Here is a 22533-nt window from a genome sequence, read left to right as displayed (position 1 = left end):
GACATTTCATTCTGCTTTACTACACATACCTCTCTGGCTCCCCTACTACATAATTCTCTACCTACACACAATGACACTACCATCAGCACCATCTACTACTGATCACCACTACCATCAACAACAGTATTTTTTGTCTGTAAATTGCATATATTCTCATGGCCAATTGGCTTGTATGCAGATGAAAAACCCAAGTTTCCAGGAGGAAAAAACCTTGTTACTGCCATGTAAGATTGGCTAACTCACCATCAACTGAAAAGCCCATATAAAGATTCCTCTCTTCAGAATGAGAATTGAACCCACGTCTTTACCAGTTGAAGGGTGCAGTGTTCTTTCAATTGCATTAGAGGCACTATTTGTTATTTATTTTGTTTATTAAACTATATATAACTGATTTTTATTGCGATATAATGAATTATAATATTAAATAATAATAATAATAATAAAAAACAAATCATTACAATTAATTACTTTATTGATGTTTAATATCACCATATTATGCTTTATAACATTTTGGAAAGTCACCATGTAAAATATTTTCTAAAATGTTCTAAAATAGTTGAAAAATTGTCACGAGATCTGGGGTCATGGTGTTGAAAAGTGGAGAGCCTGTGGAGGGACACTAGAATTAAGAATATGTAGAATTCATGCCATGATATTTTATTACCCTCATAAAGTGAATTTCTCCAGTATTAAGCAGTTGCTTTGCAGAATGCTGTTGCCACATTTTTTTCATTCTTTTACAATTATAGTCAAAGAATGAATATCAACTCTTGCTATAATAAATCTGTAGAGACCACAGGAACACTTTTGTTATAGTGAGTTGTTTAGTACAGCAAATTTATTTTAGAAGAGCATTGTACCTATGAATCTCTGGGGAGGAACTTTTCAGTTATAGTGGGCAAGTTTGTTATAGTGAAGATTAACTGTATTTCATTCCTTGAGAGCATTCTTTCATTAAAAATCCCAGATTCAATTTTCATTTTCATTGTGTTATGGATGAAGCATTTATAAGATGCTTTTCAGTTAGCTGGTCTCATAGAAGTGGCAGAATTTTCCCACCTGTAATCTCAGACTTCTTTCTTTTCCACATGCTCTGCTGAATAGCTAAATCTCCAAATGGTTCTATTGTCTTGGTACAGGCAACTTTCTATAGAAAATACCGTTATAACAAACTCACTATAACAAATTACTGAAAAGTCCCAACCCAAACTCTCTCAGGCACAATACTTTGCTCAAGGAAATTCACTGTAGAAAACTGTCCATCCACTATTATAACAGATTATTCCTGTGGATCTTATGTGTTTGCTATAGTGAAAGTTGACTGTGTAATCTAAACCATCAGTAAGTCCTTATAATGCTGTAACAAGAGTTAGTTGACTGTGATCGCATAATAGATTTTAAAAAAATGCAAATTCTGCTTTATCAGAAGTAATATTATTATTACACCAGCATCATGGAGTCTGTAGACTCACAATGGGAGTTGCACTAAACATTTCAACAAGAACTAACCATCATTCATGCAATACCTGACATACCTTGACTTTGAGCTCATTTGCCAACAAATCATTCTGGAACCTATTCCACCCATTTACCACTCTCAGAGCAAAAAATCTAGCCTGAAGTGTTTAATAACCATACTGTTCCTCGGTTTAGGGTTTCCTAGTTATCTCATCCCCCCCCACTAGTCCCATACCAAAAAAAAAAAAAAAAAATTCCTCTGTCTATCCTACAAAGCCATTTAAGTAACTTACATGTCTCTATCATATCCCTGTCCCTCTCTTTTTTTCCCCCTGCCTATCATCCAAATTTTTGTAATCCCCAAATTTTTGATCCATTCTTGTAAGCAGCATTCCATAGAATTGCCACTCTTCACCTCATTCCAAGAAACTTAGATCTGTGCATAGTCTTGATGGGACCCTTAACAAAGTCTTATAAAGAGATATAATAACATTATCAGATAATTCTTTGCACCATTTTTGCCACTTTTGCAATTTATCCTCTTAACATTAACTCATGTTCTAAGAACACTCCAAATCCCAGCCTCATCAGCTTTTCAACCCAGTTCCATCAGATATAGTATCCAGCTGGTAATCCTTTCATTCCTAAATGCATTACTTTATGCTTTACCACATTAAATTGACAGCCATTTTCCTCAGTGTCAGTCTATTTAAATCATCCTGCCAGATCTTTACATCATCTTTATTAACTATTGATCTACATCATCAGCAGACAACTGAATATTTCCCCTCCCAGCTTTTCCTGTATTATTAATGTACAAATTATAGAACAGTGACCCCAGCATAAGATCCTGTGGTATACCACTAATCACACATTTTTTGTTCTCTGTTCCTCCATAAACCAGGCAAATCCATCAGCTAACCCAGTGGTCGTCAAAGTGGTCGATATTGACCCCCGCCCCCCGGGGTCGATATAACATTGTTAGGGATCGATTGGGGGTCAGTGGAAAAATATAAGACATCATTGTTCGGGTAATATTTAATTCAGTTAACTTGGTATACCTCCATCCCGAATGACAATGCAATTAAGAGTGAATCATGGGAACAGTGACATGAATAGGACCTGTAAGATGGAGCAAGGTCATGAAAATAGTTACGGAGGCCAGTCAAGTAGGCCAAAATGACGTATTTACCAATAAACGGATGTTGGTGGTTCCCACCCGGCCAGCGCGGCAGGAGCGAGATGGCAACACATGTACAGTTGCTTATTTACTTATACTTACACATATTCGATCCCAGTCTCATTTTTGCACATCAACATACAAGTGAGCGTTAATGTTCTAAAATTCATCAACATACATATTATAATTCAATCGTTATTCATTCATGAACTAAACTTCTCTATGTTGAAGAGTTGAGCAGGGCTGGTAGTTTTGTACATCCTATAGAAATAGCCATTTTTTGCAGATATTGAAAATGTCGAATGTAACTTACAAGATGAACTTATTGAATTGTCAGTTGATCTTGAAGCTAAGATGCTTTTTAAAAATAGGACTTTAAGTTACTTTTGGACGAATATAAATGTTGTAGAAAAATATCCAAAACTTTCTGAAGTGGTACTCCCCTTTTTGCTTGCATTTCCATGCTCTTACATGGTTGAAGCTGGTTTCAACCATGTTAATTCCATTTTAACAAAACAAAGAAATAAGCTAGATATAGAATTCTGTGGTGATTTAAGGCTGAAACTTACTCATTTTGAACTCAACATTGCTAATCTTGTCAAGAGTCACGAAGCACACCCTTCACATTGACAACGTTAGTAAATTGTATACTAAGTTAATAAAAGTCTTATTTTCATATATATAAGGAAGATTGTATTATTGTTATTTTGTTATCTAAATTAAATTTTATATTTTATATATTATTTATCCCTCCTATCAAATATATAATGTTAAGAAGGACGTCAAAAAACGTATCCCTTTGACGTTAAGCCAATATAATAATATATACTATATTATACATACAATAAACACTGTAACTATAAAATAAACAATCTAAAAACTCACATAAGCATCTTTTTATGTAATAGTAAAATAGAGGGGGTCAATAAAAAAGTCAAGAGACTCTTGAAGGGTCGACGGTCAATGAAGTTTGGCGATCCCTGAGCTAACCTATTACCCACATCACCAGTGTTCCATGCAGTATCTTGTTAATTTTCTTTGCAGAGTTCAGGAGTTTCATCATATAGCCATTCCCTTTATCCACCTCAGATATTCACTTTATTTGAAAAAGTGAGTAAATGACTGAAACATCACTTTCTGTCCTGTCCTTTCAAGTGTCATTTCCATCCAGGAGGTTGACTATTATGGATCTCTACCTGAGATCCATAATGTGCAGTAGAAAGATAAGATGGTGAGGCTGTAATCTCTTCCATCTTACAGTTAGTGTCCTATGTCTGTAGATATATGTGTTCACTGGGTTGCTTGGCTTGCTTTGAGGATGAAAAACCTGAAGAAAAAACTCTCCACCTCTGTATGAGACCGGCTAACTCAGCATTTGATTGAAAACACCCGATAAAGAAGGCAAGTGATCAGAACTTATCCCACCTTTACCACGAGTTGTCGCAGTCCTTAAAATACTTCAGGTGTAAACTCTGTTTGCCTACACTTGTATAAAGGATTAAACCAAATATATAAAATTTTCTACTCATCGTAGATTGGATTTGAACCGGTCTTTCCAACCAAAGGGCTCATCTATACCAGCTGAAATACTGAGGTTCTAAGCATGATTTACCCTTCACAAATGCTGCTCCACTCATTCCTGAATTTTGCCCTTAATACAATATCTGAGGTGCTGACTGATCAGTATTTTGCTACAGCCATTCTGAGGTGGCAGACTGTACCATGAATACAGATTACCAGATTGAGTGAGGTTGGGGGACCTGCCTCTTGTACAAAAGCCAATATAAATCAGAGACTATTTTGGGAATCCACCACAGCACTACAACATTCTCCAAATGTAAATAAAATTTGGCTGCATCACATTTAGAAAATTTAGGAGACCATCATTTTGAAACCTTCAGCAAGATTCCATCACTGCATTCATAGAGGATGCCATTAGAAATGTGAGAACCTGCCTTTTACTATCAGTCTGTGCTTACCTTCCTGTTGGTGTACTTGCATGCATGTGCTTAGTAGATTTCTTTATTCTCATGAAGATGCCTTGTTGATCAAGGCAAAATATTGGCTTAATAATCTAATTAACTAAATGAATTTAGTAAGTTTATTATTATCTTTAGATGTGTGTTTTCTTCATAAAATGAAAGTAATAAACATCTAAGCATCGATACCAGATAAAAAGAATTTGTATTTAAGTTTTGTTTATCTGGAAAAGGCATATGACCAGATGCTAAGAGAAAAGCTGCTCAGAAACCTCTAATGAAATGGTGTAAATGGAACATTATATACAGAGTTTGTTGTGCATAGTTTGTAATTCAGCAGTTTTGATTAAAGTAAGTACAGGAAGATGGTGTCTTGTAAAACTAGGTTTGAGGCAAAGATACACTGTCTCCACTGTTACTCATCAACTATTATGGATCATGTGATCCATATAGCTGATGAATAGCTGGAACTCTCCAAAGTCCAACCCCACTTCCACATCGTGGAGGGTTGCAAGCAGCATAAAGTAGAGGATTGCTTTGTAAGGTGAAGCACGGTGGGGACTTTGTGTGACCTTCTGTGCAAGCCATCATGGCTTGCACAGAACCTTGAAAAATGACTCACTAAAGGGGGCCCTGGAAAAGATATTAAGACTGCAATGATATCTGCTTCATCATTGTCAGAAGAATTTATATATCAACCTCAATGTGAAACAACTGGCAGGCATTAGAATTTGAATACAGATCAATGGCTGGCAGTTTGAGCCAAGTTAGCTGGCTATTGCAGGCGTGGAAGAGATCGGGGTCTCACCACGTTACTATCCTATAGTCGACCATGGAGAAATGGAAATATCTTACAAGCTATGCTTTAGAAGTTGGAACCTTTGCAACATCCCAAGCTTTAAATAGTTACAAGGAAGAAGACACTGAAACTGTGAGTAAAATGAGTGCTGCAAATGCATGTTATGATGATGTCAACTTAAGTCCTAAAGGAAGGTCAGCAGCTGATATCCCTCATTTGAAAACAAAAAACAGAGTCTTGAAAATCGGAACTTGGAATGTGAGAACATTATATAAACTAGGGAATTTGACAACCTTATACAGGAAATGAAAAGACTTAAAGTTGATGATTGGAATTAGTGAAACAAGTTGGCCTAACACAGGAAAACTAGAATAAGATGGCTTTACATTTGTATATTCTGGTGGAGAGAAGCATGAATATGGAAAATTATAGAACAAATTATAGAACAGTGATATCATAATTATCCAGGTTTATGCCCTTACGATGACTCACAATGATGAAGAAATAGAAGATTTTTATAATAACTTACAAAAATCTATAGAATATGTAAAATCAAATGAGATACTCATAGTGATGGGTGACCTGAATGCAAAGGTTGGAGAAGGGGAAGAAAATCCAATTGTTGGAAAATTTGGATTGGGTGAAAGAAATGAAAGAGGTAAGAGATTGATATAATTCTGCATTCAAAACAACCTATGCATAATGAATACTTTCTTTCAACATCCAAAGCACAGATTAGATACTAGATTAGTTATCTGAAACAAGCCCAGATAACTCTATAAGAAATCAAATAGATTTCATAATGATAAATAATAGATACAAAAATAATATAACCAACATTAAAACATATCCAGGTGTTAATATAGGTTCAGACCATAACCGTGTTGTGTCTACTTTAAAAATTAAACTAAAAAAATATTTCTAAAAAACAATCATAGCGAAACAGCTCTAAATATACCTGACAACATGATGGTGTTTAACTCAGAAATTAGGAAAAAATTAGATCATATAGGATATAAAACAGAAGACAGTATACTTTGCAACATAAGGGAAATTGAAAACAGATGATCAAATTTTAGAAGTGCAATATATGAGATGGCTAACGAGATTATTCCAAAAATTAAATACAATAAGAAAAAACTCTGGATGAAGAATCCATATTACAACTTATGAATGAAAGACAAAAAAGAAAAGCACACAAAAGTATGGAAAGTTTATTTTTCAGTTGGTTAGACTATAATGAATTTAGTTTAATCCTTTATTCAAGTGTGAGCAAACAAAGTTTGCACCTGAAAGTATCTTCAGGTACCTTACCCCAGTCCTGAAGATACTTTCAGGTGCAAACTTTGTTTGTTCACACTTGGATAAAGGATTAAACTAAATTCATTACACACAAAAGTATAGAATACTCAGTAAAATTATAAAAAATGAATGCAAGAAGGCTAAAGAGAAGTGGCTAAATAAAAAATGTAAAGAAATAGAGGAATTGGACACCAAACACAGTAGTAAAGAAATGCATAAGTCAATCCAAGCTCCGACACATAAAAAGAAAAATTTCTACCATAATCTTTGTATAAAAGATCAAAATGGAAAAATGCTACTAGAGACACAAGATATCATTAAAAGATGGAAAGAATATGGAAAGGAACTGTTTGATTTCGATCGCACAGACACACCAGATATACAAAATATGGATGGTGAACCAATTACATATGAAGAATTAGAATAAAGTCAAATGAAAACAGGTAAAACACCAGGCCCTGATCAGATCCTTATTGAATTGTTAAAGAAATGAAATGAAAACACAATTAATGACCTAAGGGTTATTTTTAATAACATCTATGATATACATCCCTGATGATCTAAGGCAGAACTTTCCAAACTGTGTGTCGCGACACGTTAGTGTGTCAACTGCAATGTGAAGGTGTGTCGCGCGAACATAAAGCATTAAACAGAATAATTGCTGAAAATTTCCACAGCGGAATCCATTTTGCAAAGTACCGGTACGACTTTTAATTAGCGCCATTAAAGATGATATTTGGTCAACTGCTCGGAACCCCCCTCCCTGAGTCTATACTGACCTACATGCAACCATCACGATCAGTTTCGTTTTTGTTGGGGTTTTCTATAGTTTATTCAAGTATGAGTGACAGTAAATATAAACAGAAGCTAAATTATGCAGAGCAGCACTAAGGAGTCCCAAAAATACTTTACTTTAAATAGAATGTAATTGCAAGATTTTACATTCTAGAATTTAAATTTCACTTTCAAAATTTTATATACAAACTATCTTTTAATTATTTTTAACCTTTAAGAATATTTCATATCAATATATTTTGATAAATAATGGAGAATAAATGCAGCCGAATTCATCCTGTGGTTTTATCACGTAGTAGTCGCTCAGTTTTATTATCGTTCGAACAATAAAAGTGAAGTGCCTCACTTATTCATACAAATGTTATTATTGATGTTTATTCTAACTGCATAATGAAGAGCTGGTGCTTTTATTTTATGTTTAGTTACTGTTAAAACTTTACAATAAATTCGCACAGTTTTATTTATCAAATTGGTGTTGGATAAGTTTCTAATTAATAAAAGAAAAGCTAAAGGTGACATTTGTGATGAATAAAATGTATTGACTAGAGGAAACTATGCAAGAATCAACTGGTCTGCATTAATACGGAAGAAGTATAAAGGAAATTTTCCGTGCCTTGTTTATACAATAAAGATTATATGAAATTGGGGTTCACATTTTCTGGTAATGAAAACCATCCTTGTCCCCAGTATTTAGCTTGTGGGGTGATACTTGCAAATGAAAGTATTGCACCAAACAAATTAAAGCGCCATTTTACCTCAAAACCAGTCATTTGTCAGAAAAGCCAGTAGAATACTTTATTGAACTTTCAAAATCTATAAAGAAGCAGTCTATATCATTCACCAAGAGAATGAAGACATCAGAGAAAGCTCAGAAGGCAAGTTACTTGGTTGCTCAAATAATTTCCAAAAACAAGGAGCCACACACTATTGCTGAAACCACTATAAAGGAATCTTGCTGTGCTATTGTTCAAACAATGTTTGGGCTCGAATTTGATATAGAAGTTAATGAAATCCCTTTGGCAGATTACACGATTGGAAGACGTATTCAAGACATGTCTGCTGATATTAAGCTGCAAATAAAAGATATTTTTCAAGACGATAATATGATTTTTACATTGCAGTTAGATGAATCAAGAGATGTCAGTGGGTTAACGCAATTACTCGTTTTTATATGTTTCATTCATACTACCAGAAGTATTGAGCAATTCTTGTGTTGTCTAGAACTTCCAATGAAAACTAGAGGTGAAGATATATTTAAAACAGTAGATTGCTTCATGAAGGAAAATAATTTGCTATAGTTAAATTGTGTAGGAATATGCACAGATGGTGCTCCTTCAATGGTTGGTTCAGCAAAAGGTTTCACAGCTTTAGCAAAGAAAGAGAATGAAAATATTATAATTACTCATTGCTTTTTACATCGCGAAGCACTAGGCACGCAAACCACTGGTAATGAATTAAAAAAGTTATGGACAAAGTTGTTCAAATGGTTAATGACATTAAAAGTAGACCTCTTAAATCAAGATTATTTGCTAAAATTTGTGAAGATATAGGGGGAAAATTTAAAAACTTACACTACACTCAGAAGTTCGTTGGCTGTCAAGAGGTTGAGTGCTTTGTCGTGTATATGAATTGAGGGAAATGATGCTTAAACTTTTTGAGGAAAATCAACAAAATGAATTCTGCGATCTAATTCAAAACAAATTATGGTGCACAAAATTGGCATATCTTGCTGACATATTTGAACACTTGAATAAAATAAACACCGGTATGCAAGGAAAAGGAGAAAATATCTTAACAGCGGTGGATAAAATTTGTGCTATGAGAGACAAGATAGAAATTTGGAAAAGGAAAGAAAGAAGGAAATTTTGAAATGTTTTCCAAAACTGCAGACTGTAAACTAAAATGTGATATCAGCTCGCTAATTGTTGACCATTTAACAATGCTCAGAGAGAAAATTCATCATTACTTCCCAAATATTGAAATACAAGACTATGATTGGATCAGAAATCCATTTTTTTCAACTGCAATGATTAACTTGTCACTTATTGAAGAAGAATTAGCAGAAATAAAAAATGATCGAAGTCTGTTAATGATGTATGAAGAGGGTAATTTAGACAACTTTTGGATTCGTGTTTCAAAAATGCATCCAAACATAGGTAAAAAGGTGTTAAAAATTCTTTTGCAGTTTTCCACTACATACATGTGTGAAGTATCCTTTTCAATGATGGCAAACTTGAAGACATTGAACCATGGAAGCTTAAGAATGCTTGATGACGAAATGCAAGTGTCTTTATCTACTATTCCACCAAATATTGAAAAGCTGTGTTCATCCCCATGAAGCTCATATATCTCATTAAAATTCTATTATTATATATTTCTTTCTTTTCTTTCTATTTCTTATAACAATGACATTAATCTTGGAAATAAATATAAATATATTATATATTTTTATTTTGTATATTTTATTATATATAAAAATACAGTATGATTAAAAAAACTCAACAAGCAAGCTATGAAATCTGTTTTCCCTCTATTAAATACATTGAAAAATTAAGAAGAGAGAATCAGTTCAGCTCACTTGATGTGTTTTTTATTCGATCATACTGTAGTATATATTTTTAATAAAAATGAAAGGTTTTTATGAGATAGGTTGTGTCGTGAAACAAGTTTAACCTCTGGTTTGCTAATAGACTGTGTCATGCCCTCAAGACAAGAGTATAGTCTAACTATATCACGCAACCTTTAAAGGAGTTATATGATATTTGATCTTATCAAATATCAAAAGGAGTTGCTTGTTATAGTAATGATGGGATCAGTTTTAAAAGGAGTAAGTGATTAATCACTTACTATAAATAGTGAATTTTTATTAACCAGGTATCGGATGAACAGGAAGAGATTTTTAAATAAACCTTCTAAAAGTTATACAAAATATAATTGTAAAAGCATATACTTAAACTACGTCTGATCTGGCCATGTGACCCCTGAGAGGCACATCAGACTGAATTACTGTGCCGCGAAATTATGTTTGTCTAAAAAGTGTGTCACCAACATGAAAAGTTTAGAAAGCACTAATCTAAGGAAATCCATCTTTGTCATTATTCCCAAAATTCCAAGAACTTTTGAAGTTTTAGAATATAGACTAATAAGTTTAACAAGCCATGTTACAGAATTACTACTGAGAATAATTCTAGAAAGAATAAAAGGCACTTTGTCAATAGAAATAGAAGACACTCAGTCATTTTTTCAAAAAGACAAAGGTACAAGAGAAGGAATTTTCAATTTGAAAACATTATGTGAAAGAAGCCTTGATAACCAGAAAAGCATATATGTTTGTTTTATTGATTACACCAAAGCATTTGATTCATTAGATCACAAGATATTAATATATATCCTACAGCTACAGAATAATGGACTAAAAGGAAACGATCTATGCATAATTACAAATATATACTGGAATCAGATGTCCTCAATAAGATATAAAAATTCATATTCTGAAAACTTGGAAATCAAAAAAGGAGTAAGACAAGGATGTGTCTTATCACCTTTATTGTATAACATATATAGTGAGCAAGTTTTTAAAGATATTGCAGAATTGAAGGGTGTAAAAGTCAGGGGTAGGAACTTCAACAACTTCAGGCATGCAGATGACACAGTCCTTATAGCTGAATCTGAAGATGATCTTCAAAACTTAGTCACAGAAATTTACAACATAAGCTTAGGGATTATGTTGTAAATTTCCTGACATGGGATTAATTATTAACCTAAAGAAAACAAAGTGTATGATAACATCAAAAGAATCAATAAATAAGAAACTAAACATAACTGTTAACCAAAAGAAAATTGAACAGGTTCAGTCTTTTATATTTGGGACAAATGTTTATCTACAGAGGAAATTCCCTTAAAGAAATAAAAAGAAAAATAGAGATAGCAAGAAAAGCCTTTATTGATATGAAAACTGTTCTAACATCTAGAGACAATGATATAGACTTAGACACAAGAAAAAGATTAATAAAATGCTATATCTGGTGAAGCCTTCTCTACAACATTGAAACTCGGACTCTAAATAAAGAAGCAGAGAAAAATTTAGAAGCTTTCGAAATGTGGACCATCAGAAGAATGTTGAAAATATTATGGACAGAGAAAATTAAAAATGAAGATGTTTTAAATAAAACAAAAATGAAAAGAACATTAATGAAAATAATTAAAGAATGAAAACTTAAATATTTTGGACATCTAACTAGACAAGAAGGCATTCAGAAATTAATATTAGAAGGGAAAATGGATGGAAAAAGAGGAAGAGGTAGACCCAAGAGAATGTGGTTTGAAGACATTAAGGACTGGACTGGCTTGAATTACCATAAATGTTCCAGAATAGCAAAAGAAAGAAAAAAGTTCCGTGACATGGTTGCCAACCTCCTTCTAGGGGATGACACTTGAAGAAGAAGATAGCTGATGAATAACAGTTTCCACTGTTGATGGAAAGTGGAATTAATCCTGATATCAGAATTGGAGATGTTCATCTTAGTTCTTGACTTAATGCGGATGATGCTATACTCTTAATAAAATCCATTACTAGTCTCAGGATTCCTTACCTAAATTGAATAACCTGCATCAAATTATTAATGAAAAAATGCAGGGAAATAGAAAACATCAACTGCATCCTAAATGGCGAATTTACAGAACAAGTAAAATATTTCACCCTATTTAAGCACGATTTTTTGTGAAGGTAGCAAATTAAATATGATATTTGACAACAGAATAAGTAAAGGTGATACTTTGGGAAGCCAGCTGAATAAATTTTTAATGAATAAGACAGAAATGAGCCAAGACACTAAACTAGCTTTATACAACACGGTATTCCAACTAAATTTAACTTATGTATCTGAGAGCTGTGTTAGAAATAAAACAGTTGATCAAAGACTAGTGATCACAGGTACAAAAATCCTGGCAAAAAATAGATGTGAAAAAGAGGACATCAATGTAGAAGAATCATATGAAAAATGAAGATAGCTGGAAGGAACTTGCCATTACTAGCACTGAGAAATATGTGAGCAGAACTAATTTCAGGTGTTATGGAACTTAAAAGAATGGAATAGGAAAGGTCAGCAAAGCATTTGATGCCAGTATGCCAGAAAAAGTCCCAGCAGATATAGTTTTAATATAACTGGATGAAAAAAAAATGGTTATTTAATATCCTTTCTTTAAATAGTTTTGCTCTCTTCTCCAAATTTATCCAAAATATTTCTGTCTAGATTTATTTCCTTCTCTGTTGTGTAGAGGTATCCAATAGCTTTTTCTTTATATTGGCTGCCCTCTCAAATATAAATAAAAAATAATCCTTCTCAATCTAACATTTTGTGAGACCATTGATACAAATAGTCCATTGTCCAATTTCTCATTTTGAGTATTACTATTCCTTTTAAGTATTAATCTTCTAACATAGATTATGTTGACATGGTATTTTTTCTAATTCTTTTTATTATTATTATATGGATATCTCTAGGAAGTCAGAAACTCATTGTGGGAAACTCATACTATCCATTATTCACGCAGTACTTTTCATATCACTCTTTAAACTTATTCACCATCAAGGCACTCACAACTTCTTCTGGCAATCTATTCTACTCATCCATCATTCTCCAAGCAAAATACTAGTCCACACAACTTTACTAACCACACTTAAACATCATCAAGAGGTACCCCAATTCCCCCCCCCCCCCGTTCTCTCTACTTGTCATGTATTGAAAAATTTCTTTTCTATCATATAGAATCTCTTTAGTAACTTATAACTTTCCGTTATGTCTCCTCTCTTCTTCCTGTGAACTGAACTCTGCAAAAACACACCTTCAGTCTATCCTCATAGAGAGCATTCCACAGACCTGTCACCAGCTTTGTCATTTATCTCTGGTCCTCTCCAGAAACAAATGACAAATAACTCAACATTTTTTATAAACCTAATTTTAGTAATCCTGCAGTTAATCCTGTTTCCACAGTCTGCTATTTCTGTTACATATTCTCTGGCCTGCAGTCTGTATACCAGCTAATTCACCTTCAGTTAACAAGCTTTTATAACATAATTTCAGTCAAAGGGTAATCACTAACTATAATGCATAAGTTTTGCACATGTATGTATCCTCAGAATTTTCTTGAAATATTAAAGAAATTCAAACTTTTGGAAAGCAATTATTTTCTTAAAATTATTTCCATTCTCTACCCTATTAGAGAGTAGATGCCTAGACCTTTCTCTCTGTGAAAGCCACTAACAATTATATAATTGGTCAGTGACTTGACACTGTTCTATCAAATTCTATACATGGATAAGTAAAATTTGTAACAAATTAAAAGATAAAATATAGCCATACAGAATAGAGAACTCCACCAGCTCCTGATCTCCATGAAACCAAGGTGACCAAATCTGTGCACAGTCAAGATGTGGCTGAACTAGCCTTATAAAAAGAGAAAATAACCTCCCTGTCTTCACTTGTTAATGTGTTCTTCAACATCCAAATAATCCTTTGAACTATTTTGCCAACATTTGCAGCATGCCTCTGCAGTTGAACTCTCTCTCCATCATTACTCTCAGATCTTAGACTTGGCAATTTTCTGCAATTCAGTACCGTTGATGTGATACAAAGTATGTAATCTTTTTGTTCTCAACCATAAATAACCATAAATTTTGCAACATTAAATTGACAACCATTATCCTTTGCCCACACTGCCAGTTTATTTAAATCATCGTGCAGAATTTCTACATCATGTTTATCAACTATCACCCTCCTCAGTTTTGTATTGTTAGCAAACAGCTGAATCCCCTCCCCAAAAATCATGCCTTATATCATTAATATGCAAATTAAAGAGTGACCCTGAGGAACTCCACTATTCACCTTCATTTGTCTAGATTACACTTCACCATATACTACTCTCTGATGTCTGTCTGTTTGCTTCTTTCCCTCCTCATCATCTATGGTACTGGTTTCTCATTTGCTCCAACTTATATAATAATTTTTCATTCAGTATTCTTTCAAATGCTTTTCCAAAATCCAGCAGCATATGATATAGCCATTTCCTTTATCCAATTCTGCTGTTACTTTATTATAAAACTTGAATAAACTACTAAGCAGGAGTTTCTTCTTGTTATAACTCTACAGCTTCCTAGATGTGTGTTAGGCTTCGACCCTGTCTGTCCAAAACTTTACTTCTCCAATTTGGACATTTTAATGTGATGTTACGCCCTTGACTATTAGTATCTGTCCATCTTGCTCTAGGTTTTCCTTTTGGTCTTTTATCAAGAAATTTTACTATTTATTCTTTTCTTCTTAAGAATAATTTCATTTTCCATATAAAAAAAACATGTCCTAAACACTTTTTGGTTAGAATTAATGTAGATGTCACTTCTGCATTAATTCAACCCTTGTATCTTACAGAGTCTGGCTCCCACTGATAGGCCTCAATAAATATCTCATAATGTCTCATAATATACTTTTCATTATGAGATACTGAGGCAATTGATGTGAAGTCATGAAGATCCATCACATGCAAACTTTGTTGGTTTATACTGGTGTAAAGAATTAAATGAGAATATAATTTCTTTTCAAGTTTACTTTGTAACCAAGTGAAAATCTGTGTACATTCTTCTGCTTTTCTGTTATTTTCCTACCATTGGCACTAATTAAATTTATCCAACCATCATCATTCTGCCTATAACTCAATAACTATGATGCATAAGTTTTGTACATGTATGTATCCTCAGAATTTTCTTGAAATATTAAAGAAATTTAAACTTTTGGAAAGCAATTATTTTTTTTTTAATTATTTCCATTCTCTACCCTATTAGAGAGTAAATGCCTAGACCTTTCTGTAAAGGCCACTAACAATTAAAAACTCTTTTGGATTATGTCATGCTTAGCTAATTTCCCTCATGATCTGTGATTTAGCTTTCCTTATTATACTAGTCACCCTTCTTGCCTTTGCTTTGTGTTACTCACGAGCATGCTGATCACCTTTTCTTTATATTCTCTCCAGAGTGTTTTTTTTTTTCCCCTTTCAGTTTCTGCTTTATATTGCTACTCATCCATTTAACCTCCACTTGGTTTATCCTGCTTACCTGGGTATGTAGTCTAATACTGCTTCTCTGAAACAATCTCTGACTATTTCCCATGTACTATTGACATTCTTTCCTTGTAGTTTTTTATGCCATAGCACCCTTCCAAGCAGTCTCCTAAGTTTGTAGTTCCATGTAAATCCTTTCTTGACTGAGAATTTCACGTGTTTAGGCAACCCTTCCCTCTGTGTGGACGGTATGTTTGTAATCTGTCAGCTCTCATTGCATGCCCCATTTTTTCTTTATCTGTTCTTCACCAAACACAATGAACCACATTGAACCAAAGAAATGAGATTTTACTATGGATCTCAAAAATTCTCCCATAAAAAACAACAAAAAAATCCAACAATAAAAAACATCAAAAATTCAACAACAAAAAAAACAACAACTGAAATCCAACCAATCTACCAACACAAATTTTTACGAAAAAAAAAGTTTCCACGTCCACTTCACCAAGATCGATGGCTTAAACAGCAATATAAACGATGTGCACCAATAAGTACACTTATCTAAACCAGAACTATTATTCCTGTCAGAATCCCAACTAGCAACCTCAACAGCCAATGGCCACATCAATTTCTCAAACTCACATTCTCATGTCCTTTGGCACTACGAAGGTGCCAAAGGACGTGAGACTGTGAGGACTTCTGTGACATCTATTCCTCCTTTTATGGCCTGACTACAGCTTCAGTTCTTCTGATCCAAACACCTGCTCAGACTGAATAACAGAAGTCATCCTCATAGAAATGAAGGCTTTCATCCCTTATTCCACTCCAAATTCTCAGTCCACCATCCAAGCCTTGGTTATCAAAAAGATATGCCAATGCTGTAAAAGAAATAACCAAATCAAGATCAAAACTCCAGCTGCCAACTCTGCCTATACTGCAGCTCACTACAGTTATAAAAGAATCATTGTTCAATAGTTGCAATAATACTTTCATGCAAACTGGATGATGTGCATGGTTCTTCAACTCTGATTTCTGATGTATCGAGTTGGTTACAATCTGCATCAGAATATTTTAATATTTTAACAAATTTATTAAGAGCCCCAGTTTGTTTCTTAATATCTGCTTCTTTCGCAGCATGACGCTTACAATTTTGTGCACCAGATAACTTTTTTAAAATTTCTGATTCCATTTCTATTTTATATCCACAAGAAATTATTACAAAACACGACACAAAGATGAAATAATAGTCGGCACTGCGCTACTTTCAGTAGCCTACTGAGATGAGTACCATATGACTGGTCAACTAGCAACAAATGTTTTCTACGAAAATTCGTTTCTGCACATAAAAACTGTTCACTGTTTCACTTTAGATAGACTGCAGTAGACACAACATTCTGCAGGCAAGCATTTAGCCTGCTTTCGCTGCAAAATGGTAAACAGCCGGCTGATCAAAGAGGCGGCAATATACAATTTTTTTTAATTTTTATTCGATGTATCTGGCCTTATTTATTTTAATATTGATCATTCTAAGAATTTTTTTTTTTATGATAAAAATTGTATTTCTTAAAAATGAACTTATAAACCGTGCCCCGGCGGTGGTGCCCCCTTCGTAGCGGCGCCCACATGCCCGCTTTCGCCGGCCCTGGTTAGATAGCTTGCAGGATGATTTAAATAGGCTGACAGTATTATTCAGACATAATGGATGTCAGTTTAATCTGGAAAAATGTAAAGTTATGCATTTTGGGATACAAAGATTACAAGCCTGTGTACCATATTGAGGGAATTGTATTCCAGAAAATTGATGAAGCCATGGATTTGGGGATAGTAGTAGATAGGGCATATTGCTAAAGTAGCCAGGATAGCTCTCAGGATTACTTGGTTATTCAAAAGCACATTAACATGCAGAGATAAGATTGTTATCATTCCTCTTTATAAAGCTTTGATACATCCACATCTAAATTACTATGCTCAGATCTCGTCACCTGGATTTCTTGGGGATGAGGAAGTGGTGGAGATGATCCAGAGGCAAGTGACCAAGATGTTGAGTGGTCTTTCGAATGCTCCCCCATGAGAATAGATTGAAAGTTTGTGGAATGCACAGTTGGTTGATACACAAAAAAAGGGAAATTTCATAGAAACATTTAAGTTAATTAAAGGATTTTATAGGATTGATGCAAGGGAAGTGTTTCAGCACTTCGCTAGATGGGATAGAACAATGGATCATCCCTGCACAAGCACCTCCAGGACTCTGGAGGTGCCTGTGCAATAATAATAGTAATAATAATAGTTCTATTCATCAATGCCAGGATGCAGAATGCAGTTTACCTATCACAGCAATAATATCTTTTTATTATTTGTATTCTTCTTCATCATCATCATCAAATTCCCGACATGTCTCCTCAAAGGGTGTACAGGATATGATAGTACTACATGAAAAAGTTACATCATTACTAACTTCCTATCTACAATTTTCCGCCAAATCAGTCTGTTACTTGTCAAGACTCCAACATTATCAGATCTTATATTTCTTTCGTCTAAGGCACTTTGTACCGTATCCATCCACCTATATCTTGGTCTTCCTCTGGGTCGTTTTCCTGACAACCTGGCAGAGAACACTTGTTTTGCTAATCTTTCCTCGCCCATTCTGTTTAAGTGACCATACCACCTGACATTAGCTCTGCTAACGCATTCCTAGATGCTGACAATGTCAAGTTCTTTCCTAATATCCTCGTTTTTAATACGATATTGCCATTGATGCCATCTGTTCATGCCTCTAATCATTCTCAGGACTCTCATATCTGCGATCTCCAGTCTTTGGTCAAGTGTTTTACTTCTGACCCAGCTCTCAGATCCATAAGTTAAAACTGGTTTAAACACTTGTATACAGCTAATTTAGTGTTCCGACTAATTTCGCTCTTATTCCATATGAATTTATTCATTTGACTGCCTACTATACCAGCTTTGTTGATTCTGTTATCTATTTCCATATTTAATTTACCATCTTCAGTAAAAATCGTGCCTAAGTAGCTGAAATGTTTTACTTGTTCCACAGGTTCCCCGTTCACAACACAGTTGACATTTTCAACAATTCTACCTATTTTCATTGCCTTTGTCTTTTTAATGCTGACCTTCATACCATATCTATTACAACAGTTATTCAATTTAGTCAGGGAATCTTGCAAACTTGTAGCGGATTTATTCAGAAGTATAACATCGTCCACATAAAGCAAAGAGCTGACATTAACATCTCCAATTCTGATATCATGTTTAATACCACTTTCCTTCATAATGTGATCCATATAGATAATGAATAACAGAGGGGATAATATACATCCTTGTCTTACACCAGATTTAACATTAAACCATAGTGTTAAATTTTCCTGTACTTCCTTCAATTCTAACTGCTGACTTACTACTCAAATAAAGACTAAGTATTGCTTGATATAATGCCTCATTGACACTATATAACTGTAGCATATTGAATAACTTCTCTCTTGGCACCTTGTCATATGCCTTTTCCAGATCGACAAAACTTAAGTACAGATCTTTATTATATTCCCATGCTTTCTCAACTATTTGTCATAAAGTGAAGATCTGATTCTGAAAGCCTCTATTTGGCCTGAATCCAGCTTGTTCTTCACCAAGCTTTTCTTCCACAAGTCTTCTCAATCGTTTTTCAAGTATACTTGCATAGATCTTGCCAGGAACACTCAGTAAGGAAATACCTCTGTAATTCTCACATTCAGTTTTATTTCCCTTTTCATATATGGGTACTATGAGAGCTCAACTCCAGTCATTGGGAATTAGTCCCTCTGTCCAGGCTTTCTGAACTATGCAGTGCAGCCACTATAAGACTTTTATACCACCACACTTCAGAATTTCTGGTCGAATATCATCTACTCCTGCTGCCTTTCCACATTTCAAGCCTTTGATAGCTTTTTCTACTTCAAGTATGAATATGTATTCCTGACTGTATGCCTATTGAGTGTTTTTTACCACTGTGCTCTCACTGCTTGTTTCATTTAGTGATATTTCAAAGTAATTACTCCATACTTCAAGCATATCTTTTTCTCCTGTTTTCATGTCACCTTTATCATCTCTAACTCCTTTTACAGCACTCTTTCCTCCATTTCTAAATTTCTTCAACAACCTCAGAATATCTTACCACCTTCTTGATATTTATTTTCTATGTTTTTGCCAAAGTCCTCCCATGAGTTTTGTTTAGCTAGTTTTACACAGTGTTTCGCTTTCTTACATTTGTCTCTGTATTCTCTTAGAGCAAAAACTGACTTATTTGCCAGGAAACTTTTGATATGTTTTCTTCTTTTCCTTCACTGACTCTTTAACTTCCTGTGTCCACCATGGAGTTCTGATTTTTCTATCCTTGCAGACAACCTCACCACATGCCTCTCTGGCTGAATCAATCAGGGTTTTCTTCCAGGCTTGCCACTGAATCTTCAAGGTTTGGTTCCTGTTCGCAAACTCTTTCATTTTTTCTTCAATAATCTTTGCGTATTTTAGTCTACAGTTCACATCTGAGAGCTGCTCAACTTTTATTCGCTTTAAAACTTTCTTACATGGTATTTTTTTCAATATGAAATTCAATTTTATCCTGCTCAATACTAAATAGTGATCGCTTCCGATTTCAAATCCTCTGTACACTCTGGTGTCCTGCACCAGAGAGAAAACATCACTATCAACAATAACATAGTCAATAAGACTTTTCTTATTCCTTGCCTCTTCTCTCCATGTGAATTTGTGCACATTTTTATGTTGGAACATGGTGTTAGTAATAACCAGTCCATGCTGAGCAGAAATCCAACAGGTATTTGCCATTATTATTAGCTTTACTCTTTTCTCCAAATTTTCCCGAAATATTTTTGTATGTTTGACAATCATTTCCTACTCTGCTATTTAGATCCCCAACAAGGACCAACTTTTCCTTTTTCATTGTGTCAGTTGCTTTTTCTAAAACATCAAAAAATTCCTCCACTTCTACCTTAGTAGAACCTTCTGGGGGACCATAGGCACAAATAAGTCTCATTGTCCAATTCCCCATTCTGATATTGGCCCACATCACTCTACTTGAGTGCCTGCCATTCAAGAAAATTAGCCTCGTATTTTGTGTTGAATACTATGGCTACTCCTTCTTTTCCTTGATTGTCATTTCCTGAATATATTATTTTGTATTTATTGCTCAGAAAGATCTCACCAGTTTTTGTCTTTTTTGTTTCAGTCACCCCTATTATGTCGATCTGGTACTTATCTAATTCTTCAGCTAACTCCATTTCTTTGCTCCTTATGTTGTTAGTACCAAACTTTAACTCTGGGGATGTTGAGTTGGGGTGTGTTTTAGGATTTGTTCCAGTAGCTGACTTTTCACTGTTCGCCCTGGTTCTCTGGCAAAAACAACAGGGGACTCGTTTAACCGGGCGACGCTCCACCCGGAATGAAATTTTTTGTCACGTTGTACCATCATTTTCTATATTGGTTTAAGCCAATAAGAATACAGTTTGGTCGGCTAAATCCCAAATTGCCAGCCCATCCTCGTTCATTCAGTATCCAGGTAGATACCCAACAGGGTGCACCACGAGAAGGTGAGGATTTGACATTAGGTCAGAAGCCCTAGTCGGTTCTCCGCATTCCTTTATAAGGGTCAAAGCGTTATACAGCTTTGACCCTTTTGTATTCTTAGGGAGATGTATTTTTGTTGAAATTCTCAAAATTAGAAAAAAAAATACAAGACATGAGTAAACTGAGGGAAATTATTTTTTTGGCATTATGTTTACCTGAATATATTTGATATATACTATATTTAATATAAATTTCTTAGGTGGTAAAAGTGCCATATCAGCTGTATCTATTTGTTGATAGGATTGGTATAAAAATTAATTTTATATAAACATTTTTAAAAATGCTTTAATTTAATTATGACTGGCAATTTCACAATTACTAACCTGTGAGTGATAGTTGGGTAAGAAATGAGGAGGGGTTGTGCTGTACTACTTTCTAGAACTACAATCTATAATCATTTTACAGGATTGTAAAAATTCCAGTGATAAAGCAGTTTTTCTACAATATTTGCTAAAAGTTATATTTTAACACTTTTTTTTTCCTTCTTTCTTTCTCTCTCTCTATTTGAAAAGCTCTTCAGATAGCAAAAGGAGCCAGACATATAATGTGTCTTCAATTACTTGAATCTGCTAAGAAACACAGCTAAAGATTAAGAAGATTTGAAGATCAGAAATTTTTATGTCATTAAATAAAATCAGGATGTGTAGATAGTTAGCAATAAAAAAAATTAATTTCTTTCATTTGTGTATGAAATATCTTAATTTTATAATTTTTATGTTTATTTTCAGCATTAACATCCATTTATTATAATCTGCATATCTCAGCTGAAATATTTATGTAAAGTATTTTCTTTGGTCATTGTTTCAATTTGGAAACCAACATGGAACATCCACTTTTTCAGAATAAGATTCAAATTGATATTAATAATTTTGCATTAGCTGGATGAAATTTGATATTTAGAAGCTCTGTGAAACTTGATTGAATCATTTCAGTTTTTGGTTTCGGTTGGACTATTTGTTGTTGCAAAATTATACATCTAGAGTGGATAAGCCAAAAATGGGTCAGAGATTAATATGAATGCACTGACTTTTAGCATCCTTCTCAGATACAGCATTGCTGTTCCATAATAGAATTATTTGAAGTGAACTTTGTAGACATTATTATAGTTCTCACAAAAATAATAGAAATATTGATGAAATTCACCTCTGATCAATAATAATGTTTGTATGTTAACAGTGTTATACGAGGTGTTGATGCTAATATCACTCACACAGTGCCTCTTCTTTAACTGATTCACTGACAGTGTTCTCCTCACTATCTCTATCAATTCACTCCATTTGTTTATCACTCCCCAAGCAATTTAGCCCATGCATCCTCACTAACTACACTCTTATTCA

At 34.1% G+C, this 22533-nt stretch overlaps 1 protein-coding gene across 3 annotated transcripts in view; it reads left to right on the top strand.

The window, feature by feature from the left end:
• The window catches only part of LOC150108334 (uncharacterized), a 166025-nt gene extending 144149 nt beyond the window's left edge, over window positions 1–21876 (top strand). For all 3 annotated transcript variants that reach the window (XM_090415743.1, XM_090415740.1, XM_090415741.1), the window contains exon 9: window positions 21709–21876. In XM_090415743.1, coding sequence (XP_090271869.1) covers window positions 21709–21782 — 74 coding nt within the window. In that variant the 3' untranslated portion in view covers window positions 21783–21876. The remainder of the gene's footprint in view (window positions 1–21708) is intronic.
• Window positions 21877–22533: the final 657 nt, after the last annotated feature.

The sequence above is a fragment of the Typopeltis vanoorti genome, chromosome 3, assembly GCF_054136105.1.
Source record: "Typopeltis vanoorti isolate ZY-2024b chromosome 3, IOZ_Tvanoo_1.0, whole genome shotgun sequence".
NCBI lineage: Eukaryota > Metazoa > Arthropoda > Arachnida > Uropygi > Thelyphonidae > Typopeltis > Typopeltis vanoorti.
The sequence above is the reverse complement of the archived record's forward strand: the minus strand, read 5'-3'. Positions and strand labels throughout refer to the sequence as shown.